Here is a 23,733-nt window from a genome sequence, read left to right as displayed (position 1 = left end):
TGTTTTCATGAAGCTTTTGTAGTTGTTTTAATGGCACACAGGATACATATTATTCCTTACAGACTAATGTTAGATTCCTGGGGTACATGGGCACTAAGACTGTCCCATTATTACCTGCCTGAGCTGGGCACTTGCTCAGCAGTGGGTCTTGCTTCTTCAGTGAGTGTTTCCAGAATGGACTTTGCATTTCAGTGAGAAGTGTCGTGCCCCTGCCTGGTGTGACCGAATTCTCTGGAAAGGAAAGAATATAACTCAGCTGAGTTACCAGAGCCACATGGCCTTGAAGACCAGCGATCACAAACCTGTCAGCTCAGTGTTTGACGTTGGGGTAGGTGGGCAGCTGGTACCTGGGAAAATTCTATAAGGTACTGTTTTTCATATCAGGGCAACTTTTTGTCTTTCTGTTCTCTTTCTCTGTCCTTGAATGTGAGGAAGCTTTTTAACATAGTTTTAGCTTAATAATTATTTCAGTAGACTTGTATACTTTTCCATATAGCTAGCAATTCCTTTAGTTATATCCTTCTAGATCTTTTTTTTTTTTGGGTCCGGTCGTGGGGCCTGAACTCAAGGCCTGGGCGCTGTCCCTCAGCTCTTCAGCTCAAGACTAGCACTCTACCACTTGAGCCACAGCGCCACTTCCGGCTTTTTTCTTTTTGCTTATGTGGTGCTGAGGAATAGAACCCAGGGCCTCAGGCATGCAAGGCAAGCGCTCTACCACTGAGCCACCTTCCCAGCCCCTCCTTCTAGATCTTTCTTTTTCTTTTTTTTTTTGCCGTCTTAAAACTTGAACTCAGGGCCAGGGCACTGTCCTTGAGCTTCTTTTGCTCGTCTAGCACTCTACCACTTGAGCCACAGCGCTACTTCCAGCCTTTTCTGTTTATATGGTACTGAGGAATTGAACCCAGGGCTTCATGCATGCAAGGCAAGTACTTTACCACTAAGCCACATTCCTAGCCCTAGATCTTTCTTTACGCATTTATAAGTGTACAATATTCTGTGTACAATATACCAAATGTTTTTACTATTTATTTATTTACTGGCAGCACTAGGGTTTATTTACCTCTTTAGCCATTCCCCCAGCCTTTTATACTTTTAGTTACTTTTTTTCAGATTAAGTCTTGCATTTTTGCCTGGCTGGTCTTGTGATCCTTCTTCGTATACATCTCCCACATAGCTGGGATTTGCAGGCATGTGCCACTGTACCTAGCCTCTTTTTTTTTTAACTGTGGTTTTTTTTTTTTTTTTTTTCTTTTCTTTTTTGGTACTGGGATATTGCACCCAGGATGTTGCACTTGCTAGGCAAGTGCTTTGCCAATGACTACATCCCAGCCCTCTCCCCCCACTGCTTTTTTTTTGGTAAAAAATATAGCACCTGCAATCCTAGCTACTCAGGAGGCTGAAATCTAAGGATCACTGTTCAAAGGAAGGAAGCCATGAGACTCTTTTTTTTTTTTTGGTCGGTCGTGAGGCTTGAACTCTGGGTTTGGACACTGTCTCTGTGCTCTTCAGCTAAAGGCGAGGGCTCTACCACTTGAGCCACAGTGCCACTTCTGGTTTTTTAGTGGTTTATTGGAGATAAGAGTCTTCACCCTGCCCCGGCTGGCTTTGAACTGTGATCTTCAGATCTCAGCCTCCTGAGTAACTAGGATTACAGGCGTGAGCCACTGGTGCCCGTGCCATGAGACTCTTATCACCAATGAACCACTAAAAAGTTGGAATTAGAGCTGTAGCTTAAGTGGTAGACTAGCGTTGAGCAAAAAAGCTCTGGTAGGTCTTGAAATCAAGTCCCAGGACTAGCATCAAAATAAAGAGATAACATTATATGTATTATTCTGAGAGCATCTTTTTGTTCCTTATTAAATATGTCTTAGGAGATTTTTCCATGATAGTAAAGGTACAACTTACTGTTTTGTTTTATTTTGTTTTTAGTGGTAGTTCTGGACTTGAACTCAGGGCCTGGGCACTGTCCCTGAGTCTTTTTGCTCAAGACTAGTTAATGCTCTACCACTTGAGCCACAGCTTTCCTTCTATCTTCTTGATGGTTGGAGAGAAGAGTCTCATGGACTTTCCTACCTGGACTGGCTTTTTTTTTGCGGGGCGGGGGGGGGTGGGTTTGTGTGTGTGAAAATACCATACAGAGGGGTTACAATTACATGGTAAGATAATAAGTACATTTCTTTCTTTTTTTTGGGGGGGGGTCCAGTCGTGGGGCCTGAACTCTGGGCCTGGGCACTGTCCCTCAGCTCTTCAGCTCAAGGCTAGTGCTCTACCACATGAACCACAGCGCCACTTCTGGCTTTTTTTCTTTTTGCTTATGTGGTGCCGAGGAATCGAACCCAGGGCCTCATGCATGCAAGGCAAGCGCTCTACCACTGAGCCACCTTCCCAGCCCCATGAATACATTTCTTATCAAGCGTTGTTGACTACTCCTTTGTTTCCCCTTCCCATTCCTTCCTATCTCCCCCGCTCCTCCCAACACCCCTATACCCTCCCATCCCCCCTTCCCCGACTGGCTTTGAACTGTGATCCTCAGATCTCAGCCTCTTGAATAGCTAGGATTATAGGCATGAGCCACTGGTGCTCAGCTAATCATTTGGCAAAAATGCCAGCTTAGTGAACAAATGAAAGCTATACTTATTTCATGCTTCATTTTCCTGATGACTAGTGTTGTCGGTCATCTTTTCATTCATTATCTGTGTATTTGTTCATCAGTGACTTCTGTGCTGCGCTGTACCTTATTTCAAGGATATGGCTACTGGCCTCTCAGAACTAATGTGGGTGTTTATAGTTAGAGAAAAGCCTAAGGAATTTTGTAATGAAAGTTTTATTATTGAAAAATGAATATATATATATATATGTATATATATATATACATATATATATATATATAGTTTATAACCCAAAATACAGAAGAGAGAGCCTAACAAAATCTTCGTGGCTGACAGCAAGGATTTAAGACTTAGTTTGAGAAATGTTGCTTCATGTCATAGAAAAGCTTCTTGCTGCCATCCCTTGGGTGGCATCAGACAGAATAGAGTCATACTGTGAGTACCTTTTGCCTACGACCTCACAGAAGTAGTGGCCAACATGCTATCACTCTAATACTGTCTTTCTTACCATTGTCTTATATACCAGGGCTTTAACACAGGATCTTGAGCCGTTGCTCGGCTTCCTTGATCATGGTTGTCATTTTAGCACTTGAGCCATGCCTCCAGCCTGGTGTTTTGTTGGTTAGTTGGAGGTGGAATCTTGAGAACTTTTCTGCCTTGACTGGCATCACACTCAGCCTTCTGAGTCACTAGGATTATAGCCATCAGCCCTTGTAGTATGTCCTTTCTGTATTGTTATCAACTGCTATTTCCTAATGCTGTGAATGCCCTGTACACCAAGAATGAGAAAACATAAGCCTCCACAGTCAGTCTCTGATGCTTCCATTCCAGGTGAGGGTCGTAAATGAAGAACTCTATCGGAAGACACTGGAGGAAATTGTTCGCTCCCTGGATAAAATGGAAAACGCCAACATTCCTTCTGTGTCCCTTTCCAAGCGTGAGGTAGGATGGATATGTTTAGAATATTAGCATTGAGCACTTTTATTCCTACAACTTAAATCTCCTTATCTACTACGATTGGTTTCTGGTCTTTCTTGAGGGACTGCTTCTAGATAGAGTGAGGGTGATAATGCTCACTGGAGAAAGAGAGCTTGTTTTGTCTTCTAAACTGGAAGATAATCCAGATGTGCTCCTAGATTTCAGAACAACAGGTGTGTGTTCTTGCAGTGGGTTTGTGTTCCTACTGATGCTTCTCTTGAGATTAAAAAGATTCTTGGAGTTATACAGATAACTGCTCTTCAGTGGTAATGGAACTCTATTAGGTAAATACCTGAAGCAGAAACATTTCAAAGAAATGGTCCTTTGTTTTCTTCCTTGTTTGGGGTATGTGGATAAGTAGCTGTATGAAAGTATCAGGGCACTGGTTCTGACTGATCTTTGCTTGTTCCCAGTTCTGTTTTCAGAATGTGAAGTACATGCAATTACAAGTAGAATCCTTTACAATTCATAATGGACAAGTACCCTGTCAGTTTGAATTTATCAACAAGCCTGATGAAGAATCTTACTGTAAACAATGGCTGAATGCCAACCCCAGCAGAGGATTCCTCCTGCCAGGTGAGGCCTCTCTTTCTTAGGTTTCTGGTTTCTAGTCTGAGGAATGCCTGGTTCATTCTCTTAAAATAACTTCTTCTGAGCATTTTTGTTCTCTGCCTGAAACTTAAAAAAACAAAAAACCTTATAGCTGAACATATCCATAAATAAAGTATATAATGGTGAGGGACATGTGTTCAGTTTCAGAAACATTTTTAGTTATTTGTATGCTCCTTAATTTCACAGGAAGAGAAGACATAGATTACTGTAAAACAGGTGCTGGTATAAGGGAGCCATTTTCCCTATCCTAGCATAATCAACCCCAATGATCTGCTCTTGTGAAAGAGAAATTGAGCAGTACCATATCTATCCTCTGGCTTCTGCTTTCAGACTATATGAGGTGTGGTGAGGCAGAGATTTGCGAATAGTTCCCAGGCTGAAGGTCCACTGGCTCAGAATCTCTATCTTACCTGGTTCAGGAAAGGCTGTGTGTGTGTGTGTGTGTGTGTGTGTGTGTGTGTGTGTGTGTGTGTGTGTGTGTGTGTGTGTGTGTGTGTGTGTGTGTGTGTGTGTGTGTGTGTGTGTGTGTGTGTGTGTGTGTGATGGGGCTTGAATGTGTGTGTGTGTGTGTGTGAAGGGGCTTGAATTCTAGGCCTCGGTGCTGTTGTGCCTCAGCTCTTCAGCTCAAGGCAAGCACTCTACCACTTGAGCCACAGTGCCACTCCCAGTTTTCTGGTGGTTAATTGGAGATAAGAGTCTCATGGCCGGGCACCGGTGGCTCACGCCTATAATCCTAGCTACTCAGAAGGCTGAAATCTGAGGATCGTGGTTCAAAGCCATCCCGGGCAAGAAAGATTGTGAGACTCCTATCTCTAACAAACCACTAGAAAACCGAAGTGGCGCTGTAGCTCAAGTGGTAGAGCGCTCACCTTTAGCTAAAGAGCTGAGGGACAGCGCCCAGGCCCATAGTTCAAGCCCCATGACCAAAAAAAAAAAAGTCTCATGGACTTTCCTGCCCAGGCTGGCTTTGAACCACAATCCTCAGATCTCAACCTCTTGAGTAGCTAGGATTACAGGCATGAACCACTGGCGCCCAGCTTAGGAAAGGCTTTTTGATCCAGGCCTTCTTATTGACTTAATACTTCTAACTTCAGTTATACTACTTACTACTGAATTTTTTTCTTTTTCCTCTTGCTCTCTCTCCTTCTCTCTCTCCCCTTCCCCCCTTTCCTTTTGGTAATACTAGGAATTGAATTCCTACTTTTACATTTTTTTTCCTTTTGGTTTCTGTTTTTATTGGTTTTTGTTTTTTTTGCCAGTCCTGGGGCTTGAACTCAGGGCCTGGGCACTGTCCCTGAGGATCTTTGCTCAAGGCTAACATGCTACCATTTGAGCCTCAATGCCAATTTCTGGCCTTTTCTGTTTATGTGGTACTAAGAAATTGAATGCAGGGCATGGTACATGCTAGGCAAGTACTCTACTACTAAGCCATGTTTCTGGCCCCATAGCTTTACATTTTCTAGGCAAGTGCTCTTCCACTTGAGCCGTGAATGCAGTAGTACCTGAATGTTTTAGCATTGGTTTATCAAACAGTTTCTGTTGTCTTCATTTTCGTAGTTGGGCTATAAACTTATTGCAACTAGTTAGTACTGAGCATATAGATACTTGTTGGTTAGTATAGACTTTGTTATCTTTTCCTAACCCTTATTCTCTTCCTTCTTCTTTTCTTCTTTCCTCTTCGTTTCTCCCTTGCCAACGTTACTTTTTTTTTTAATTTTTTTTTTTCTGTAGATTCTGTCATTGTGATTGAATTGGAGCTCTTTGTAAATAAGACCACGGCCACAAAACTCAACTCAGGTGAAGATAAAATTGAGGATATTCTGGTTTTGCACTTGGACAGGGGAAAGGATTACTTTTTGTCCGTGTCTGGGAACTACCTACCCAGCTGTTTCGGATCTCCCATTCATACATTGTGCTGCATGAGAGAGCCAATCTTAGATCTACCACTTGAAACTATTAGTGAGCTGGTAAGTTTCAAACTACAGGGGAACATCTAGTACTATGTAGCAACCTAGCCAGTTACACAAGGTATTTCTCTACCTGCTTCCAACATACTTAAGTTTCTTCAACTTTTTAGAGCTTTCTTAGTGTTTCAGGTATATACTGCTGTGTAATAAGCACCCCCAAATTAAAATAATAGTGAGTTGTTTTTCATGACTGTTGTTTACTTCTGCTGGTCTTACCTAGGCTTACTTGGTTTTTTGTTTTGTTTTCAGTGCTAGTACCAGGGCTTGCAAGGCCTTGCATTCTCACTGGGCTTTTTCACTTACAACTGGTACTCTACCACTTGAGCCATACCCTCAGTATAGCTTTTTGTTTTTTGGGTCCGGTTGTGGGGCCTGAACTCTGTCCCTCAGCTCTTCAGCTCAAGGCTAGCGCTCTACCACTTGAGCCACAGCACCACTTCTGGCTTTTTTCTTTATGCTTATGTGGTGCTGAGGAATCGAACCCAGGGCCTCAGGCATGCAAGGCAAGCACTCTACCACTGAGCTACCTTCCCAGCCTCCAGTACAGTTTTTTTTTTTTTTTTTTTGATTAGTCGGAGCTAGTTTCTTGGGCTTTTCTGCCCCAGCTGGGTTTGCATTTTTTGTTGTTCTTGTTGGTAATGGGGCTTGAACTCTGGGCATGGATGCTGTCTCTCAGCTCTTCAGCTCAGAGCTAGCACTCTACCACTTGAGCCACAGTGCTACTTCCAGTTTTCTGAGTGATTTATTGGAGATAACAGCCTCATGAACTTTCTGTCTGGGCTGACTCTGAGCTGTGATCTTCAAATCTCAGCCTCCTGAGCAGCTAGGATTACAGATGTGAGCCACCAGTGTCTGACTGAGTTTGAATTTTGATCTTCACATCTTAGCTTCCTGAGGAGCTAGGACTGTAGGATTGAGCTACTAGTGTCAGCAATTTGATTTTCTTTGTTTTGTTTTTGCTGTTGGTATCAAAGTTTGAATTCAGGGTCTTGCATTTGTACTCAGCTTGCTTGCTGTGCTGGTGCTCTACAACTTAAGCCATGTCTCCACCTCAACTTACTTGTGTATTGTAGTCAGGTGGTGACTGTAATGGCATGTTTCTGTATTGGCTGCTTTCTGGGCCTCGCTCTGCTCATGGACTCTTGTCTTTCAGGATGTGAGTTTGGGTTTCTATATATGGCAGTAAGAGCCTGAGAACAGTAGTTAAGGTCTTTGGCAGCACAAGCTCCAAAACTCCAGTATCATCACTTCTGCAATATTATATGGGTATACGGGTCAGAGAGAGTGATAAAGCCAACTTATGTTGGGGGAGACAACACTTCTCTAAGGGAACAGCTGTGCAATGCAACTATTTTTCAGTTTTTCACACCCAGGGCTTGTCGTAGTTCATTAGGTTGTTGTAACAGAATACCATAGACTCTGGGTTTATGAACAACAGAAATTTACTACTTACAGTTCTGGAGGCTGAGAAATTTAAGACATTTAGTGTGTGGTGAGGACCCACTTTCCTGGCTCACAGATAGCCCTCTTTTTTTTTTGGGTCCGGTCGTGGGGCCTGAACTCTGGGCCTGGTGCTGTCCCTCAGCTCTTCAGCTCAAGGCTAGTGCTCTACCACTTGAGCCACAGCGCCACTTCCGGCTTTTTTCTTTTTGTTTATGTGGTGCTGAGGAATCGAACCCAGGGCCTCAGCCATGGAAGGCAAGTGCTCTACCACTGAGCCACCTTCCCAGCCCAGATAGCCCTCTTTTTGCTGTGTTGTCCTCACTTAGTAGGAGTGAGGACTTCTCTCTTACCTCTCATAAGATCACTAATTTCATTCATGGGTGCACAGCCCTTATGAACTAACCACCTTGGTGATTAGGTTTCAACATAGGGTTTTGAGGGTGAGTAGCACATGTATAGGAACGGCCATGGATTGTAGAATAATGAAAGTTCACAGGATTATGCTATTTTTCATTTTTTTTAATCCCTTAGTAGGTTACCCTAAACTAAAATTGCTTCAATCTAAAGAAGTTCCGTGGAGACAATTCAAATATCTGGGGAACTAGTTTGGGGCAGATTTATGGTAATTTGCTGATTTCATTTTTTTCCCCCCAATGCACGTTTTCATTTAGAGACTCTTGGATTATTCTATTATGTAGATAATTAGAAGCTCAATCAAAGAGAGTAAGGTTTGTCACAAATCACATGAGTTGGATCTCAGATTTTTGGAGTGCCGAGCATGATATTTTTTCCTCTCTAGACCACCCTCTCTTCTTTGGTTCTAATAGGGGAATTCTAGAACAGTGTTTTTGTTATTTTTTTACCCCTAAGAAGATGGTTCATATTTGATTGACTCTTCGAAACTATTTGCTATAACTCTCTCCCTGGTCTCAAAAATCACCTTTTTATCCCACGTAACTTTATTTTTGTTTTTCCTCAAGGCTAGCACTCTACCACTTGAGCCACAGCTCCATCCAGCTTTTTGGTGGTTAATTAGAGATGAGCGTCTCATACACATTCCTCCCTGGGCTGGCTTCAAACCATCTTCTTGAGTAGCTAGGGTTATAGGTTTGAGCCACTAGCGCCTGGCTCTGACTTCATTTTTGTTTCTGGAATGTTTGGTTAGGGGCACTGCTTCCCTTCTTCCATAGGTTTACAGTCCCCATGTCACTCATTCTCCTGAACCCAGCTTGGTAGAAGTTCCACCAATGGGCCATCTTGTCCTGATTTTTCTTTTTTTTCCTTTAGACTCTAATGCCAATATGGACAGAAGATGACGTGAGCCAGCTGCAGAGCCCCATGGAAATCCCCAAAGAACTCTGGATGATGGTTGATTACCTATACCGAAATGCTATCCAGCAGGTAGGTTGTGTTTAAATAGTTGGGAAGACCTGATTCAGGCCTCATTGCCTTGAGAAAATCCATCAGCTCCAAGAACCTTTTACATTGAAAGCCTTTACTCCCAGAAACTGTGGAGAGCTGTTTTTCCTCCAGCTGTTCCTCCTCTAGAGGTCTTGTGCCATGTTTTGTACCTCCTCCAGACTGCTGTTACATGTGGAACTTGATCTTGATTTCCCCCAAGGGAACAGTAGCCTTGAATAGGACAGCCTTCTTAGCACAGTGTGTTCCTTCCCCACGCCTCTGGGGTCCCCCTGTCAGAAAGCCATCTGGAAGTCTCCTGGGATGTCAATCCTGCTGTCCTTTGCAGGCATTCTCACTAGCTTCTGGGAATGGGAGGAGCTAACTTGTTGAGGCAGAGGCAGAGGACCAGATGGAACCCATGAATCTAGAGGCCTGATCTTAGAGTGATTTGTGCAAGTTTCATGGAGCCAATTGATCAATTTGACTGTTTGTAGGTTCCCTGGAGATCTTTACAGAGTGTGATACCATGGCAAAATTTTTTTTCCCCAGCCCTCATAAATGTTAGGCCAGTGCTCTCCATTCAGCTACACCCCTAGCTTCCAGCCCAGCAACATATGTTCTTATGATGTTCTGTTTTCACGTTTTTCCACCCTCACATTATTGGTGCTGTAATGTACCAAGCTCTGTTCTAAGTGTTTATTACCAAATTGCTCCATTTAATTCTCATAGTGGGTCTTGGATGAAGAAACAAATTTCCAGAAAGGTAAAGGATCCCACAGTTGATAAATGGGAAGAGGTGGGAATCTGACTTAAGAGATCAAACCTTGGCCTGGGAAGGTGGCTCAGTGGTAGAGCTCTTGCCTTGCAAGCATGAGGCCCTGGGTTCGGTTCCTCAGCACCACATAAGCAAAAAGAAAGAAAGCCGGAAGTGGTGCTGTGGCTCAAGTGGTAGAGCGCTAGCCTTGAGCTGAAGAGCTGAGAGACAGCGCCCAGGCCCAGAGTTCAGGCCCCACAACCAGACCCAAAAAAAAAAAGAGATCAAACCTTTTTCTTTTTTTTGTTGGTTGTGGGGCCTGAACTCTAGCTAGCCCTGGGCGCTATCCCTCAGCGTTTCAGCTCAAGGCTAGCACTCTTCCATTTGAGCCACAGCATCACTTCCAGCTTTTTCTGCTTAGTGTGGTACTGAGGAATCAAACCCAGGGCCTTATGTGTGCAAGGCAAGCACTCTACCACTGAGCCACCTTCCCATCCCTCAGACATTTTTCTTACTGTTTTTTTTTTTTTTTTTCTTTTTTTTCTTTTTTTTTTCTTTTTTTCTTACTGTTTTTATAGTGCTGGGGATCCAACCCAGGGCCTCACATCTGCTAGGCAAGTGAACTACATCCCTAGGTCCCAGAATTCATATTTTTAAGTACTGTGCTCTTCTACCTTCTCTGTAGAGTTCCTTTCAAATGCAAATTGTGATCAGTACATATACTAGTGTTGTTATTAACAGAGTTACATGCTTTTAAGTCACTTTATAAAACAAGTGAATATAAAATATCCTAAAACCAATGAAAATAACTTTCATAAACCTTGTTTGCACACAAAGCTGAGATTCTTTTCTGGCTTTCTCTTTTTTCCATCTTTGTTGTGTGTGTGTGTGTGTGTTTATGTGTGTGTGTGCTGGTTCTGAACTCAAGAGCCTAGGTGCTGTCCCCGAACTACTACTTTTTTTTTTTTTTTGGTTGGTCGTGGGCCTTGAACTCTGGGCTTAGGCACTGTCCTTGTGCTCTTCAGCTCAAGGCAAGCCCTCTACTGCTTGAGCCACAGAACCACTTCCAGTCTCTGAACTTTTTTGCTCAAGACTAGTGCTCTACCACTTGAGTGACAGCTCTACTTCTGGCTTTTTTTGGTTCTTAATTGTAGATAAGAGTTTCCTGGACTTTCCTGCATAGGCTGGCTTTGAACCACAGTCCTCAGATCTTGGCCTCCTGAGTAGCTAGGATTATAAGCATGAATCACTGGTCTCCAGCTTTTTTTTTTTTTTTTTTAATGCTGTGAGCATTTATACATAGACACTTTTACAAAATATTTATGGTTTGACTTTATTTCAATTAAAATGACATGTCAAAGGATATGGTTTCTTTTTTTAATATTTTTTTTATTGTAAAGATACTGTACAGAGGGGTTACAGTTTCATGAGTAAGGTAATGAGTACATTTCCTATTGAGCATTGTTACCCCCTCCTTTGTTTTTCCCCTACTATCCCTTCCACACACATACTTTTTTTTTTTTGGTCTGGTCGGGGGGGGCCTGAACTCTGGGCCTGGGCGCTGTCCCTCAGCTCTTTAGCTCAAGGCTAGCGCTCTACCACTTGAGCCACAGCGCTACTTCCAGCTTTTTTCTTTTTGCTTATGTGGTGCTGAGGAATCGAACCCAGGGCCTCAGGCATGCAAGGCAAGCGCTCTACCACTGAGCTATCTTCCCAGGCCCCTCCCCTCCCCCACTTTTTTTTTTGAGTATGTTACTGGGGTCTAAACTCAGGGACTTATGCTGGTTAGACAGGTACTCTGCCACTTGAGTCCCACCTCACCTCTGGCCATGCATTTTATATTTTCTTTTTTTCTGTTTAATCTCTCAGCACTACAGGAAAGATCAACCGCTTCTCAGTTTTCTTCTTGTGTTGAATCTCATTTTGTGTGTGCCCTACCAATAGTTATGTAATAGATGCTTAATGATCTATTATAAAAGCATGTCTGAGAAGTCCTGCAAGATGGAATAACCTCATCAGCCTCAGTCATTGTCTGCTAGGTTGATTCAAATGTTTCACTGCTGCTACTTTTTTGCACTATGGTCATATTGCTAAATGGGAAATTATTGTCACTTTTCTGAGAAAATAATTGTTTTGTGATTTCTTTCCTTTTGCAGGAAGATTTGTTTCAGCAGCCAGGCCTGAGGTTGGAATTTGAACATATCAGGGACTGTTTGGATAAAGGAACAATTGATAATCTTTGTATCCTTCAGGCATGTGTGTGTGTCTGTGTGTCTGTGTTTGTAAAAAGGGAAAGAAGAATCTTTCAAAATGCAGTCTCATATTGTGTCCTCAGCTAACATCTTTTTTTCTTAAAGTTTGCATAGAGAAGACTTGGCAGTTTTAAGCAACCCATATAGCAAGAACTCAGGAGGGTCTGGCTCAGCTGAAAAACAGCATGGTCCCTTTGAGATACTGGGCTGGCATCCCAGCTCTGTGGAGGGCCTGACTGAACAAGGCCGCACTTCTGGCATGTGCTTGCCCCTAGGCCTTCTAGCCATGGGCATCATCATCATCTGTTCCTTAACAATAGGCCAAAAGCTGCTAGCAACCATTCAGTAGCTGAAGCCTTGCTGCTTTTCCTGGAGAGTCTGCCAGAGCCTGTCATCTGTTTCAGCGCCTACCATAATTGCTTGGAGTGTTCTGGCAGTTACACGGCGAGTAAGCAGGTGAGGGGAACCACTTAGCATCAGCATACACATGTTACCAGCCCCAGGCAATGACGCCTGACAATAAAGTGGGCACAGTCCCTCAAGTGCAGGTCTATCTTTTCCTTCTCAAACCTGTTCTTCCTCTCATGTCCCTTTTTCTTTTAATAGCATCACCCTTAATTTTAGTGACTCAACCCTGAAACCTGAGTCATTTCTGACTCCTCCCCTGTCCTTATCTCCCATGTGCCCAGTCCCATTGATCTATAACTTACCCTCTTTCTTCTGTTCTCTCCTTATCCTGGTTCAGTGCCCTTTATCCAGGTTCTACCTCAGGTGTGTGTGTGTGTGTGTGTGTGTGTGTGTGTGTGTGTGTGTGTGTGTGTGTGTGTGTGTGTGTGTGTGTGTGTGTGTGTGTGTGTGTGTGTGTGTGTGTGTGTGTGTGTGTGTGTGTGTGTGTGTGTGTGTGTGTGTGTGTGGTGAAGTTTTAACTTAGAACCTTGCATTTACTAGACTAGAGCACCACAATGGAACCATGCCTAGCCTGCTTTTTTGCTGGTTACATTGGACTTTTCTGCCCAGGCTGGCCTTAAATTTTTATTCTAGAGAGCTCAGCCTCCTAGGATTATAGGTGTTAGCCACTGTCACCTCCCTTAATCATTTATTTTGAATGTTACCATCATATTGTATATTCTAAAACTCTTTGTCATATTGTCTAAAAAATACACTTGGCTTTTCATTTTGAATTAACTTTTGTGTGTATACTGATACTGGGGCCTGAATTCAGGGCCTGGCACTTTTGCTAAGGTTTTTTGCTCAAGGCAGTACTCTACCACTTGAACCACATCTCCACTTCCAACTTTTTGCTAGTTAATTAGGTATGAGTCCCAGGTTGGGAATGTGGTTTAGTGGTAGAGTGCTTGCCTTGTATGCATGGAGCCCTGGTCTGATTCATCAGTGTCACCTAAACAGAAAAGGCTGGAAGTGGCAATGTAACTGAAGTGGTAGAATATTAGACTTGAGCAAAAGAAGCTCAGGGACAGTTCCCAGGCCCTAAGTTTAAGCCCCAGGACTGGCAAAAAAAAAAAAAAAAAAAAGTCCTATCTTTCTGGGCTGACTCTGAATCTTTTTTTTTTTTTTTTTTGGGTCCAGTTGTAGGGCCTGAACTCTGGGTTTGGGCGCTGTCACTCAGCTCTTCAGCTCAAGGCTAGCGCTCTACCACTTGAGCCACAACACCACTTCTGGCTTTTTTCTTCTTGCTTATGTGGTGCTGAGGAATCGAACGCAGGGCCTCATGAATGCAAGGCAAGCGCTCTACCACTGAGCTACCTTCCCAGCCCCTGACTCTGAATCTTGATCCTCAGATTTTAGCCTCTTTGAGTAGCTAGGATTACAGGTGTGAGCCACCAACATCTGGCTCAATTATTTTCTTAAATATTCAAGACTTCCCATGATTTCACCTAGTGGTTCATTTATATAACAGGTATTGACAGAATAATCTAAAACACTTGCCAATAATTCAAGTTCCAGGAACTTAGCTAACATTCAGTGAATGAAAATGTCTTTTAGAATGTGTTTTGTTCAAGCTTTCCAGTTGATCCCGATATGCAAATAGCTGTACTTTTCATTGATTTCTAGCCTGAACCCTTCCATGCTTAATGGCTGTTGTGAGTTTGCTTCTGCCAAAAGTAATTTCTTAGTAGTGTACTCTTTTCTGCTTGTCTTGCTGATTGCCTTCTCTTGATTTTTCATACTTTCTTTGCCCAAAACTCTCTAGACCTTACCTAGTAGTCTACTAGTCCAATTTTATATTACAAGACCCAGCTGACATTGGGTCTGACATCTATTTCCTAAGTTTTCTGAGAACACAGAGTTAGAAGTCTGACCTTCAAATTCACATAGTATTTGACCCTTGCTTCTCTTTTAGTATTAAATGCCAGGCAGTAAGTGGTTAAAGTTTTCTGTGCAGTCTTTTTTTTTTTGGGTCCGGTTCTGGGGCCTGAACTCTGGGCCTGGGTGCTGTCCCTCAGCTCTTCAGCTCAAGGCTAGCGCTCTACCACTTGAGCCACAGCGCCACTTCCGGATTTTTTCTTTTTGCTTATGTGGTGCTGAGGAATCGAACCCAGGGCCTCAGGCATGCAAGGCAAGCGCTCTACCACTGAGCCACCTTCCCAGCCCCTTCTGTGTAGTCTTATTCATGCTCATACATTATGTACTCAGTTCTTAGAATATAGCAGGCATCTTGGCAAATAATTGAGTGAACAAAAATGGGCAATCAGGCTGGGAAGGTGGCTCAGTGGTAGAGTGCTTGCCTTGCATGCATGAGGCCCTGAGTTCGATTCCTCAACACCACATAAGCAGAAAAAGCCAGAAGTGGCGCTGTGGCTCAAGTGGTAGAGCACTAGCCTTGAGCTGAAGAGCTGAGGGACAGTGCCCAGGCCCAGAGTTCAGGCCCCATGACCCACAGAACAAAAACAAAACACTAAAGCCCGGTGCTGGTGGCTCATGTCTGTAATCCTAGCTACTAAGGAGACTGAGATCTGAGGATCACGGTTCAAAGCCAGCCAGGGCAGGAAAGTCCGTGAGACTCTTAACTCCAATAAATCACTCAGAAAACTGGAAGTGGCACTGTGGCTCAAGTGGTAGAGCATTACCCTTGAGCTGAAGAGTGGAGGGACAGCCCCCAGGTCTAGAGTTCAAGCCCCACAACCAAAAAAAAAAAAAAAAAGGCAAATCCCACCTCTTCCTCTTTCAGGTCATTTCTACTCTTCCCAGATGCCATAAAAATGTCTTCAACTACTTGATGGCGTTTTTGCAAGAATTGCTGAAAAATTCAGCGAAAAATCATTTGGATGAGAATATTCTAGGTAAGTATCCAAGTGTTTACAGAAAGCACCTCTGCAAGCAAATGGATTTATTCTGAGAAAGGAGGCTTTGCAGGGTTTCAGGTTATTGGCAGCAGAGCTTAAAATATCAAGTTCTGGGGGAAAAAATAATTTTTTTTAAGACAGGGTCTAGCTATATAGCCCAGGTTGATTTTGAACTCTTGATCCTGTTGCCTTAGCCTCCCAAATGCAGGATTACAGGTATGCATCACCACATCCAGCTCTGGGCAAAATTTATACTCAGTTTAGATGGGGGAATAGCTTAGTAATGGAATGCTTGCCTAGCATGTAACAACAAAATAGGTGTGTGAGAGAGAGAAAGAGACAGAGACATAAAGGGTCTTGATAAGCAGTTTAGATAGACCTTAAACTCAACTATGTACCCTAGGCTGGCCTGGAATTTATAGTGTTGGGATTATAGCATACACCACTCCCCTATTTTTATTTATTTATATATTTATTTATTTGGTCAGTTGTGGGGCTTAAACTCTGGGCTTGGGCACTATCCCTGCGCTCTTCAGCTCAAGGCGAGTGCTCTACTGCTTGAGCCACAGTGCCACTTCCAGTTTTTTAGTGGTTTATTGGAGATAAGAGTCTCACGGACTTTCCTGCCCGGGCTGGCTTTGAACCAAGATCCTGAGATCTCAATCTCCTGAGTAGATAGGATTCCAAGCATGAGCCACGGGCACCCGGCTCACTCCCCTATTTTTGAAACCAGAAATTATTTCTAACAACATAAAAGTAAGTAGTATTTTCTTTATTTCCACACACAGCAAGCATATTTGGCAGCTTACTGCTTCGAAACCCAACTGGTCATCCAAAGCTTGAAATCACAGAGAAGAAAAAAGCTCAAGAGTTTATTCATCAGTTTCTCTGCAACCCACTCTGAGCCTCTCTCATCTCCAGTTTCATTCAAGGCAGCCAGTTGCTAGCCCTACCTGTTTCAGCTCAAGAGATGTCTGTCTTGGGATGAAACAAAGCCACCTGGAAGCAAGAACAATGGCTGTCTCTTCCAGATGCTACACCTACCCACTGCTAGTGCTTGGGGTTAGCATACCCTATGCTGAGTTGTGAAAACATGGGGGAATTCCACCTTGGTAAAACTGACATTTGATGTTCAACTTTAGTTATTTAACACAAAATAGATTTCTATTCCTTTTTTTTATTTAAATTTTTTTTATAGAACTGTTTTTTTGCTCACTCAACCTGCCTCGAGGGCAGTCATTGTCCTACAACCTGGGCTGAACTTGTGATCAGATATTTGGACAAACTTGGAAGTCCCAAGGGGAGAATGAGTTGGACAGCAAGAATGCTCCTGGGTAAACAACCCTGAGTTACCACAGATGCTTCCACTGCTCAATGTGTATATAGGAACTCTTACCCCCTTCCAACTTAAATGTGGCTAGGTAACTCTGAGGCTGGCCACTCAGCCTTTGAGAATACAGTGGCTTAGATATGAAAACATAGGAGGAAACCAGGTTCTGGTGAGTCAGATGGATTTTTCTGGGCCTGCAAATCCTCCGAGCTCTTTATAATGTATCCCTTCTTTAATAGTCTAATATATTTTAATGATAAATACATTTTTAACAGTTGTGCCTGTGCATGTTTTATTTTTCTCACTTAGCTATTGACTTGTGAACCTTCGTAGCTTAATACTGAGACAGCTAAGCCAGTCAGGGCCCAAAGAGGCATATAGTCAACATTATCCACATTTCCAAGCAAGAGTTGGTCAAATGGCTTTAATCCCCTCTCAAGATTGTCCTACTCTTTATTCACTTTTTTTTTTTTTTCCAGTCCTGGGGCTTAAACTCAGGGCCTGGACGCTGTGCGTAATCTTTTGTGCATGGCTAGTGCTCTACCACTTGAGCCACAGCCCCACTTCTGGCTTTCTGGAGGTTAGTTGGAAGTAAAAGAGTCCACGAACTCCCAGCCCAAGCTAACAACTGCGATCCTCAGATCTCAGCCTCTTGAATAGCTAGGATTTACAGGCATGAGCTACCACAGCGCCTGGACCCACTCAAGTATTCCAGAAAAGTACCTCAAGGAGAAAACAGGCAGTGGCTGCAGAGAGGGTCCAATAGCTACACTTCACAGGCATCTAGAAAAGACTGGGACATACTACGAGGTACAGACAAAATCGTACCCAGGGTGCCAGTGCCACTACTTGGCATTGGTAATGGAGGCTGGGCGCGGGGTAAGAGCGGGCAGTGGGAGCGCGTGGCCAGTAGGTGGCGTTCGCTGAAACCCTTAAGGGAGAAAAGTTGATTTGAGACAGCCGAAGTGAACTCGAGTGTGAGTAGATCGGAAACGGTCCACCAAAGTGTGAAAGGGGAAGAGGCGGCCGCTTCCTCTCGGGCAGGGCCAAGAATTCTCCTAACTCGGCCTCTTTGGTCCACTTTTCCTTTTCTGACCGAGTTGACTTAGATGGGAGACAAGGCGGCGTTGGTAGGGTAGAATAAGTCCGGAAAGCTCGTCCCCTGCTGGTTCAAGCCGGGCGTCCCCTCTTCGGGTTGCAATAAGTGTGCAAACGGGGCGGAAAGTATTTCGAACTCGTGGCTGGGGATGCCGCTGCTACCAGGAGCCCGGAACAGCGCGTTAACGCTTCGGACACTTCCCCGCGACGCCTCCGCGGCCCCGCTCCGCCCCGCTCCTCCCGCTCGCCCATTGGAGGCGTGCACTCAGCTCCCAGATAGGAGCACCAATCAGAAGCGCCGGAGAGAATCGTGCCGCTGTCCTCTCCTTCCTCCGGAAAGAGGAAGCGGAAGTGACGGCGGGGAAAGGTGGGGGCAATCATGGTGCCGCTGGGGAGGGGAGAAGCTGCTGCTGCCGCCGCCGCCGCCGCCGCCGCCGCAGTTGCCGGGAGCCGCGGAGGTAAAAGGCGAAAACTAGACTCGGCTTGGGCTATGACTTCTCGGGGGGGCGCGGGACTTAGGCTTCCTCCTGACGCATTTCCCAGCGGAGACCTCGTTCCACTCTCCGTAGGGACCCCACCCCTCCTCCGTTTCCATGGGGATGGGCATCCAGCCCCCCTTCCCTGTTTCCATGGAGACCCGGACCCTGCCCCAGCTCGCCAGTCTTGTAGTCCGCTCCCCCCCTCCCGCCCCCAGCTTGTCTGCAGATTTTGCTCTGTAGTCAGGGACTAGGGGCAGTCCCCGGCAGGCTCCTTACCTCAGTCTCTCTGGGGTGCTCGGCTCGCACTCCTTGGCCTCCCTCAGACCTGGTCTGGTTTGTTCCGGAAAGTTGGTCTTCGTGTCGCCGCCGAAGGTGCGGGGCCAGCTCCGCGGGGCCCTGCCGTCCTCTCCTCTCTCCCGGCATCCGAATGTGCAGCCTTGGTATTGCGTAAGGCAGAGCTAGGGGTCGGGCGTGTACCTCCCGGATTAGATCCCTTGACTTGTCCCTGGTAACAGAACGACTTCTCTGTCGGCCGCCTCACAACATCAGTGCTCACATCCCAACCCCGAGCCGAAGGGAAGGCGCAGAACCAGGCTGCAAGTTAAAAGTGATATGCCGATTGTTTATAAAGTCTCTGTGCGCTCAGCAAGCCCACATTTTGTAGAACCCGTGTGTTTGCTGGTGAAGGGAGAATCATTGGTACAAACCATGAAAGCTTCAAACTTGGTATTTTCCTCAAGGGAGTATATCTGCTTGTCTATTTGTCATTCATTTAGCTGACATTTCCTGAGCTCCTAGTGTCCCTGTACTATACTCCAGACATTCCCTAAGGACAAGAATAACTTCTGGTCCATACCATATTATTTCAGGAGACAAAGTGATTTTCATTAGCTGTTCCTTGATAGGGATTAGGTCTTCACCTGAAGCAAAACTATCTATTCTAGTAAGGAGGGAAGACTTTCACGTTGTTCTGTTGTTTGCCAGGCATTTTATTTTATATCATTTTCTCTTTTGTTCCTCCTAACAATTTCTGAGAGAACAGGAATTACTAGTCTCACCATACATGTAATAAAAACAAGGCACAGGAAAGTTACCCAAGTAAATAAGGAGCAGACACAGACAGGATTTGTAGGTGATTGACTGTATCCCAAGCCTTTCTTCTTCCACCATAGACTACAAGTGGCTGTGTATGCCTTATGGTGTGATGTAGGGGATATTTGAAAGGGATCTCCTTACTTTAAGGTTTATAGCCATTCAACCTTGAAGCACCCTCCTTTCTATTTGCTCCATTACCCTCTTCAAGTATTTTGTCCAATCTTGAAACTGGTTGACAGTAAAACACATTTAAAAGATCTTGTAGACTACTTATTCCTTCAGTTTTTGAAGAAAAAAAAGCACAGCTTTCCCTTTAAAATTGCTTGATTGTATCAAAGTTAAAAATATTTCCAAAAAACATCTGGGCACCAGTGGCTCACACCTGACATCTGTAATCCTAGCTACTTAGGAGGCTGAGATCTGAGGATCACAGTTTGAAGCCAGTCTGGATAGGAAAGTTGTGAGACTCTTATCTCCAATAAGCCACCAGAAAACTGGAAGTGGCTCTGGGGTTCAAGTGGTAGAGCACTTACCTTGAGTTGAAGAGCTGAGGAACAGCACCCAGGCCCAGTGTTTAAGCCCCATACCCAACCAAAAAAAAAAAATTTCCAAATAAGTCAATTTTTCACTTGCTGTTTTAAATAAGAAGGGGAAAATGAATCCTAATGTTGCTAAGGTCAGTGTTTCTTGACGTATGGCACTAATTCTGACTTTGTCTATTGCAGAAAGGTCATTACCTTTTCATTTCTCGCAACTGAGCTGAGCACCATTGAATCATGGGAGAACACAGTCCAGACGACAACATCATCTTCTTTAAGGCGGACGAAGATGACCTGACCCCCGATGACAAGATGCTCAGGTTTGTGGATGAAAATGGACTGGTGCCTTCCTCATCTGGAACTGTTTATGATAGGACCACTGTTCTTATTGAGCAGGACCCTGGCACTTTGGAGGATGAAGATGACGATGGACAGTGTGGAGAACACTTGCCTTTTCTGGTAGGGGGTGAAGAGGGCTTCCTAATAGACCAGGAAGCAATGTCCCAGGGTTACGTGCAACACATTATCTCACCAGATCAGATTCATTTGACTATAAACCCTGGTTCCACACCCATGCCAAGAAATATTGAAGGTGCAACCCTTACTCTGCAATCGGAATGTCCAGAAACGAAACGCAAAGAAGTAAGTAAATTGACTAGTGAGGGCCCAGTTAGGCTTTTGGGTAACTCTTTATCCAACACTTGCTGGCAGTTTCAACTGGGGAGTTAAGAAGGAGTCCTGGGCTTAGAGCCGACTGTGATTTTTGCCTGTTAACAACACATGTACTTTGTGTTTTATGGTGACTGCTTACTAGATCTTTTGGATTGTATGGCCATATTGTAATTTATAAATACTAATTTGTAATCTTTCACATTTTCTTCCCCTATCATGAATAAAATATAAATTACATTGAAGTAAATTTATGTTTATGATGCTGAAATAATTAAACTTGAATGTCTGATACTAAAATAACTAGATTTGGCTTATCTCTGGATTGTATGTAATTGATTTGTTTGGGAGATGAGTATTTTCTGGATTATACTTTATTAGTTAGTGCTTAGTGAATTGTGAAGGCTAGAGTTTATAATTCAGTCAAGAGATTGCAAATGAGTAGATCATCTGAATAAGTTGTTATATTCATATTTAGGTAATGTGAGTAAAGCATTTTATAAATTGTACTAGTAGAAGAATAAAAGACATGGTTAGAGGTAGAGGTGATAATTATCCAGGAATTATTACAGAAAATAGGTTACTGGTCGTTATAGTATTGGGGATTAAATGTAAGAAGCTACCAAGCAGAAATAGGATAAATTATTTAAGGAAAAAAACCCAGAACTTTGGGGTTTGAACTGAGCCTTGAGCTTATTACTCTTGCTTGTTCACAGCTGGCTCTCTACCAATTGAGCCACATATCCAGCTCTGCTTTTGCTGGTTATTTTATAGTTTCAAGGACTTGTCTTCTGGGACTGGCTTTAAACATCCACTCTCCTTTAAATCTCAGCCTCCTGGATTGCTAGACTTACTATTTTTTCAGCACCCAACAGAAGAAAACTCTCACAAAAACCTGTGTTGCTGTTATTAAGGTCTTGGAATTACATATGGCGTATGCATAACATTTGGCCTTTTCTAGCATTAACCCAGAGCTAGAAAAACCTTAAATCTTGTACTACTTCCCATGGTGTGCAAGAATCCCTCTCTACACCCTGTTTGATGTATCATGGTCTGTGCTTGAACAGCTCCAAAAGGACATCATGGCTCAATGAAATACACATGTTGGGCCACTCTGATTGTTAGAAAGCTTTTGATTTATATAGAGCCAAATCTGCCCCCTTCAGGCACAGCTTTCTAGTTCTATTTCTCCCACTAACAGTCCCACAATTTGCTTCTTAAAGATCCTGAGTTCTCTTTTATCTGACCACTTCCATTTAGTTAAATATTCCTCTTAGGATATTTTCCTCCAGTGTCCCATTGGCCTGGTCACCTTTAATTGAATGAATTCTAGTTTTCCAAGTCCCTTTAGAATTTAGAGTTGAGTACAATCTCACAAGTGTGAGTCAATAGTATTGAGTACCCTGCAGCTTTATCTTTTAATCTGGATACTGTACTACAATTGCTGGGTAGTGTATGTTTTATTAGCAACATCATCTTTCTGTCACCTTGACCCTGGAAACTTCCTGAATAGTGGCTCTCAACTGGGGGTAATATTTTCCCTCAGAAGACATTTAGTAATGTCTGGAGACACTTTTGTTTGTCGCATAGGGGAGTTGTTCCAGGAATATAGTGGATAGAGACTGAAGATTCTACTGAACATTTTACAATATACAGGGAACTCTGTAGCAGTTAGCTGGCCCTAAATGTTAATAGTGCTGGCTGGGATTGAGAAACTTTTCCATGTTAGTATCTTGAGCGTATTGTCAAGTCTTGTGCAGTTGAATAGAGAGTCATATGTTGGCCTTAAGAATACCTCCCTAGCCAGGCTCAGTGCCTCACAATTGTAATCCTAGCTACTCAGAAGGCTGAGATCTGAGGATCATAATTCAAAGTTAGACTGTGCCAACAAATCGGAGAGGCTATTATCTCCAATTAACCAACAAAAAGCTGGAACTGGAGGTGTATGGCTCAAGTAGTAGAGTACCAACTCTGAACAACAACAAAAAAAGCCAATTGAGAGTCTGAGCCCTAAATTCAAGCCTGAGTACCTGTGACAAAAGAATATCTCCATACTAAATATTATCATGTTGATTTCCACCCAATATTTGAGCTTATAAAGGATGTTTCAATTCAGCAAACTTTTTCTTTTTTTTCCTGCTGGTCATGGGGACTGAACTCTCGGCCTGGGCACTGTCCCTCAGCTCTTCAGCTCAAGGCTAGCACTCTACTACTTGAGCCATAGCACCACTTCCAGCTTTTTCTGCTTATGTGATGCTGAGGAATTGAACCCAGGGCCTTATGCATGCAAGGCAAGCACTCTACCACTGAGCCACCTTCTCAGCCCCTCAGTAAACATTTACAAAGCAAGGTGCTTTTATGCTCTGTGAAGATGGGGATGCAGATTGACAGTTTACAGAAGTAGAAATATTTGTATGACAATGATGTGGGTTGGTGCAAATTCTGCACTGGGAACACAGAAGCTAGCTGTTAACATCAGAAGCAGAGACACATCCTTCTGAGAGATGGGAATGGCAGACACTAAGAAATGGTATGAAACACAGGCCATCTTAGGGAATTGCCTATTACCTGTTAGAATAGAGCTCTGTATTTTTATTTTTTTGTAAAAAGCTAAATCGTAAATATTCTAAGCTCTGTGATCTCTGTTATAACTACTTAGCTTTTCTGCTATAGCACCCATGCAGTCGTAGATAATGTTCAAGTGGGGTGGAGATAATGCTCTGTGGTAGGGCACTTGCCTAGCAAGCAAGAGTCACACGTTTGGAAGTGTAGCACTGGGATAAAACAAAACAAAAAGATAGTGGTGAGTGATATTTACAAAAATAAGCAGGTAGCTAGATTTGGCTGTATTGTGACCCTTGGACTAGAACAAAGAATACTAAGAGATAAGGATGGGAGATAGCATAGATCCCTTGTAGAGGGCCAGGCAAAGATAGCTTGCTAAGGTTTGTACTGCATTCCAGATATAGTGGGAAACTATTGGGTGGGAGATTGTGAGCCTGGTTAGACAATGTAGTTAAGACTAGTACTTTAGAAAGAGTGCCCTGGCAGCAGTAGTAGCTTGGAGGCAGTGTTACTTAGAAGACATTTGGAACATTGGCTTGGAGTTTTATTTAATTCTGATGAAGGAAAGAGGAGCTTTTATTGATACCTCAGGAACTTGGTATATTATTGGCGATTGAATAATGGAGTTGTGAGTTGG

General features: G+C 43.6%; 2 protein-coding genes across 5 annotated transcripts in view; both read left to right on the top strand.

Annotated features, from left to right (window-relative positions):
* The window catches only part of Inpp5b (inositol polyphosphate-5-phosphatase B), a 71,513-nt gene extending 54,585 nt beyond the window's left edge, over positions 1-16,928 (top strand). For all 3 annotated transcript variants that reach the window (XM_070008777.1, XM_070008776.1, XM_070008778.1), the window contains 9 exons: positions 193-328; positions 3,441-3,551; positions 4,001-4,163; positions 5,931-6,166; positions 8,897-9,010; positions 11,921-12,005; positions 12,345-12,472; positions 15,207-15,318; positions 16,110-16,928. In XM_070008777.1, coding sequence (XP_069864878.1) covers positions 193-328; positions 3,441-3,551; positions 4,001-4,163; positions 5,931-6,166; positions 8,897-9,010; positions 11,921-12,005; positions 12,345-12,472; positions 15,207-15,318; positions 16,110-16,225 — 1,201 coding nt within the window. In that variant the 3' untranslated portion in view covers positions 16,226-16,928. The remainder of the gene's footprint in view (positions 1-192; positions 329-3,440; positions 3,552-4,000; positions 4,164-5,930; positions 6,167-8,896; positions 9,011-11,920; positions 12,006-12,344; positions 12,473-15,206; positions 15,319-16,109) is intronic.
* A 1,194-nt stretch (positions 16,929-18,122) lies between these two features.
* Positions 18,123-23,733, top strand: part of Mtf1 (metal regulatory transcription factor 1) — a 53,110-nt gene continuing 47,499 nt past the window's right edge. The window contains exons 1-2 of one of the 2 annotated variants that reach the window (XM_070008719.1): positions 18,123-18,207; positions 20,049-20,504. In XM_070008719.1, the coding sequence (XP_069864820.1) occupies positions 20,100-20,504 (405 nt within the window). In that variant the 5' untranslated portion in view covers positions 18,123-18,207; positions 20,049-20,099. Of the gene's footprint in view, positions 18,208-20,048; positions 20,505-23,733 lie in introns of those variants that run through there. The other variant, XM_070008720.1, reaches the window with a different exon arrangement.

This window comes from Dipodomys merriami, unplaced genomic scaffold (assembly GCF_024711535.1).
Source record: "Dipodomys merriami isolate MVZ:Mamm:240054 unplaced genomic scaffold, mDipMer1.0.p SCAF_71, whole genome shotgun sequence".
In the NCBI taxonomy this organism is placed as follows: Eukaryota; Metazoa; Chordata; class Mammalia; order Rodentia; family Heteromyidae; genus Dipodomys; species Dipodomys merriami.
The sequence above is the reverse complement of the archived record's forward strand: the minus strand, read 5'-3'. Positions and strand labels throughout refer to the sequence as shown.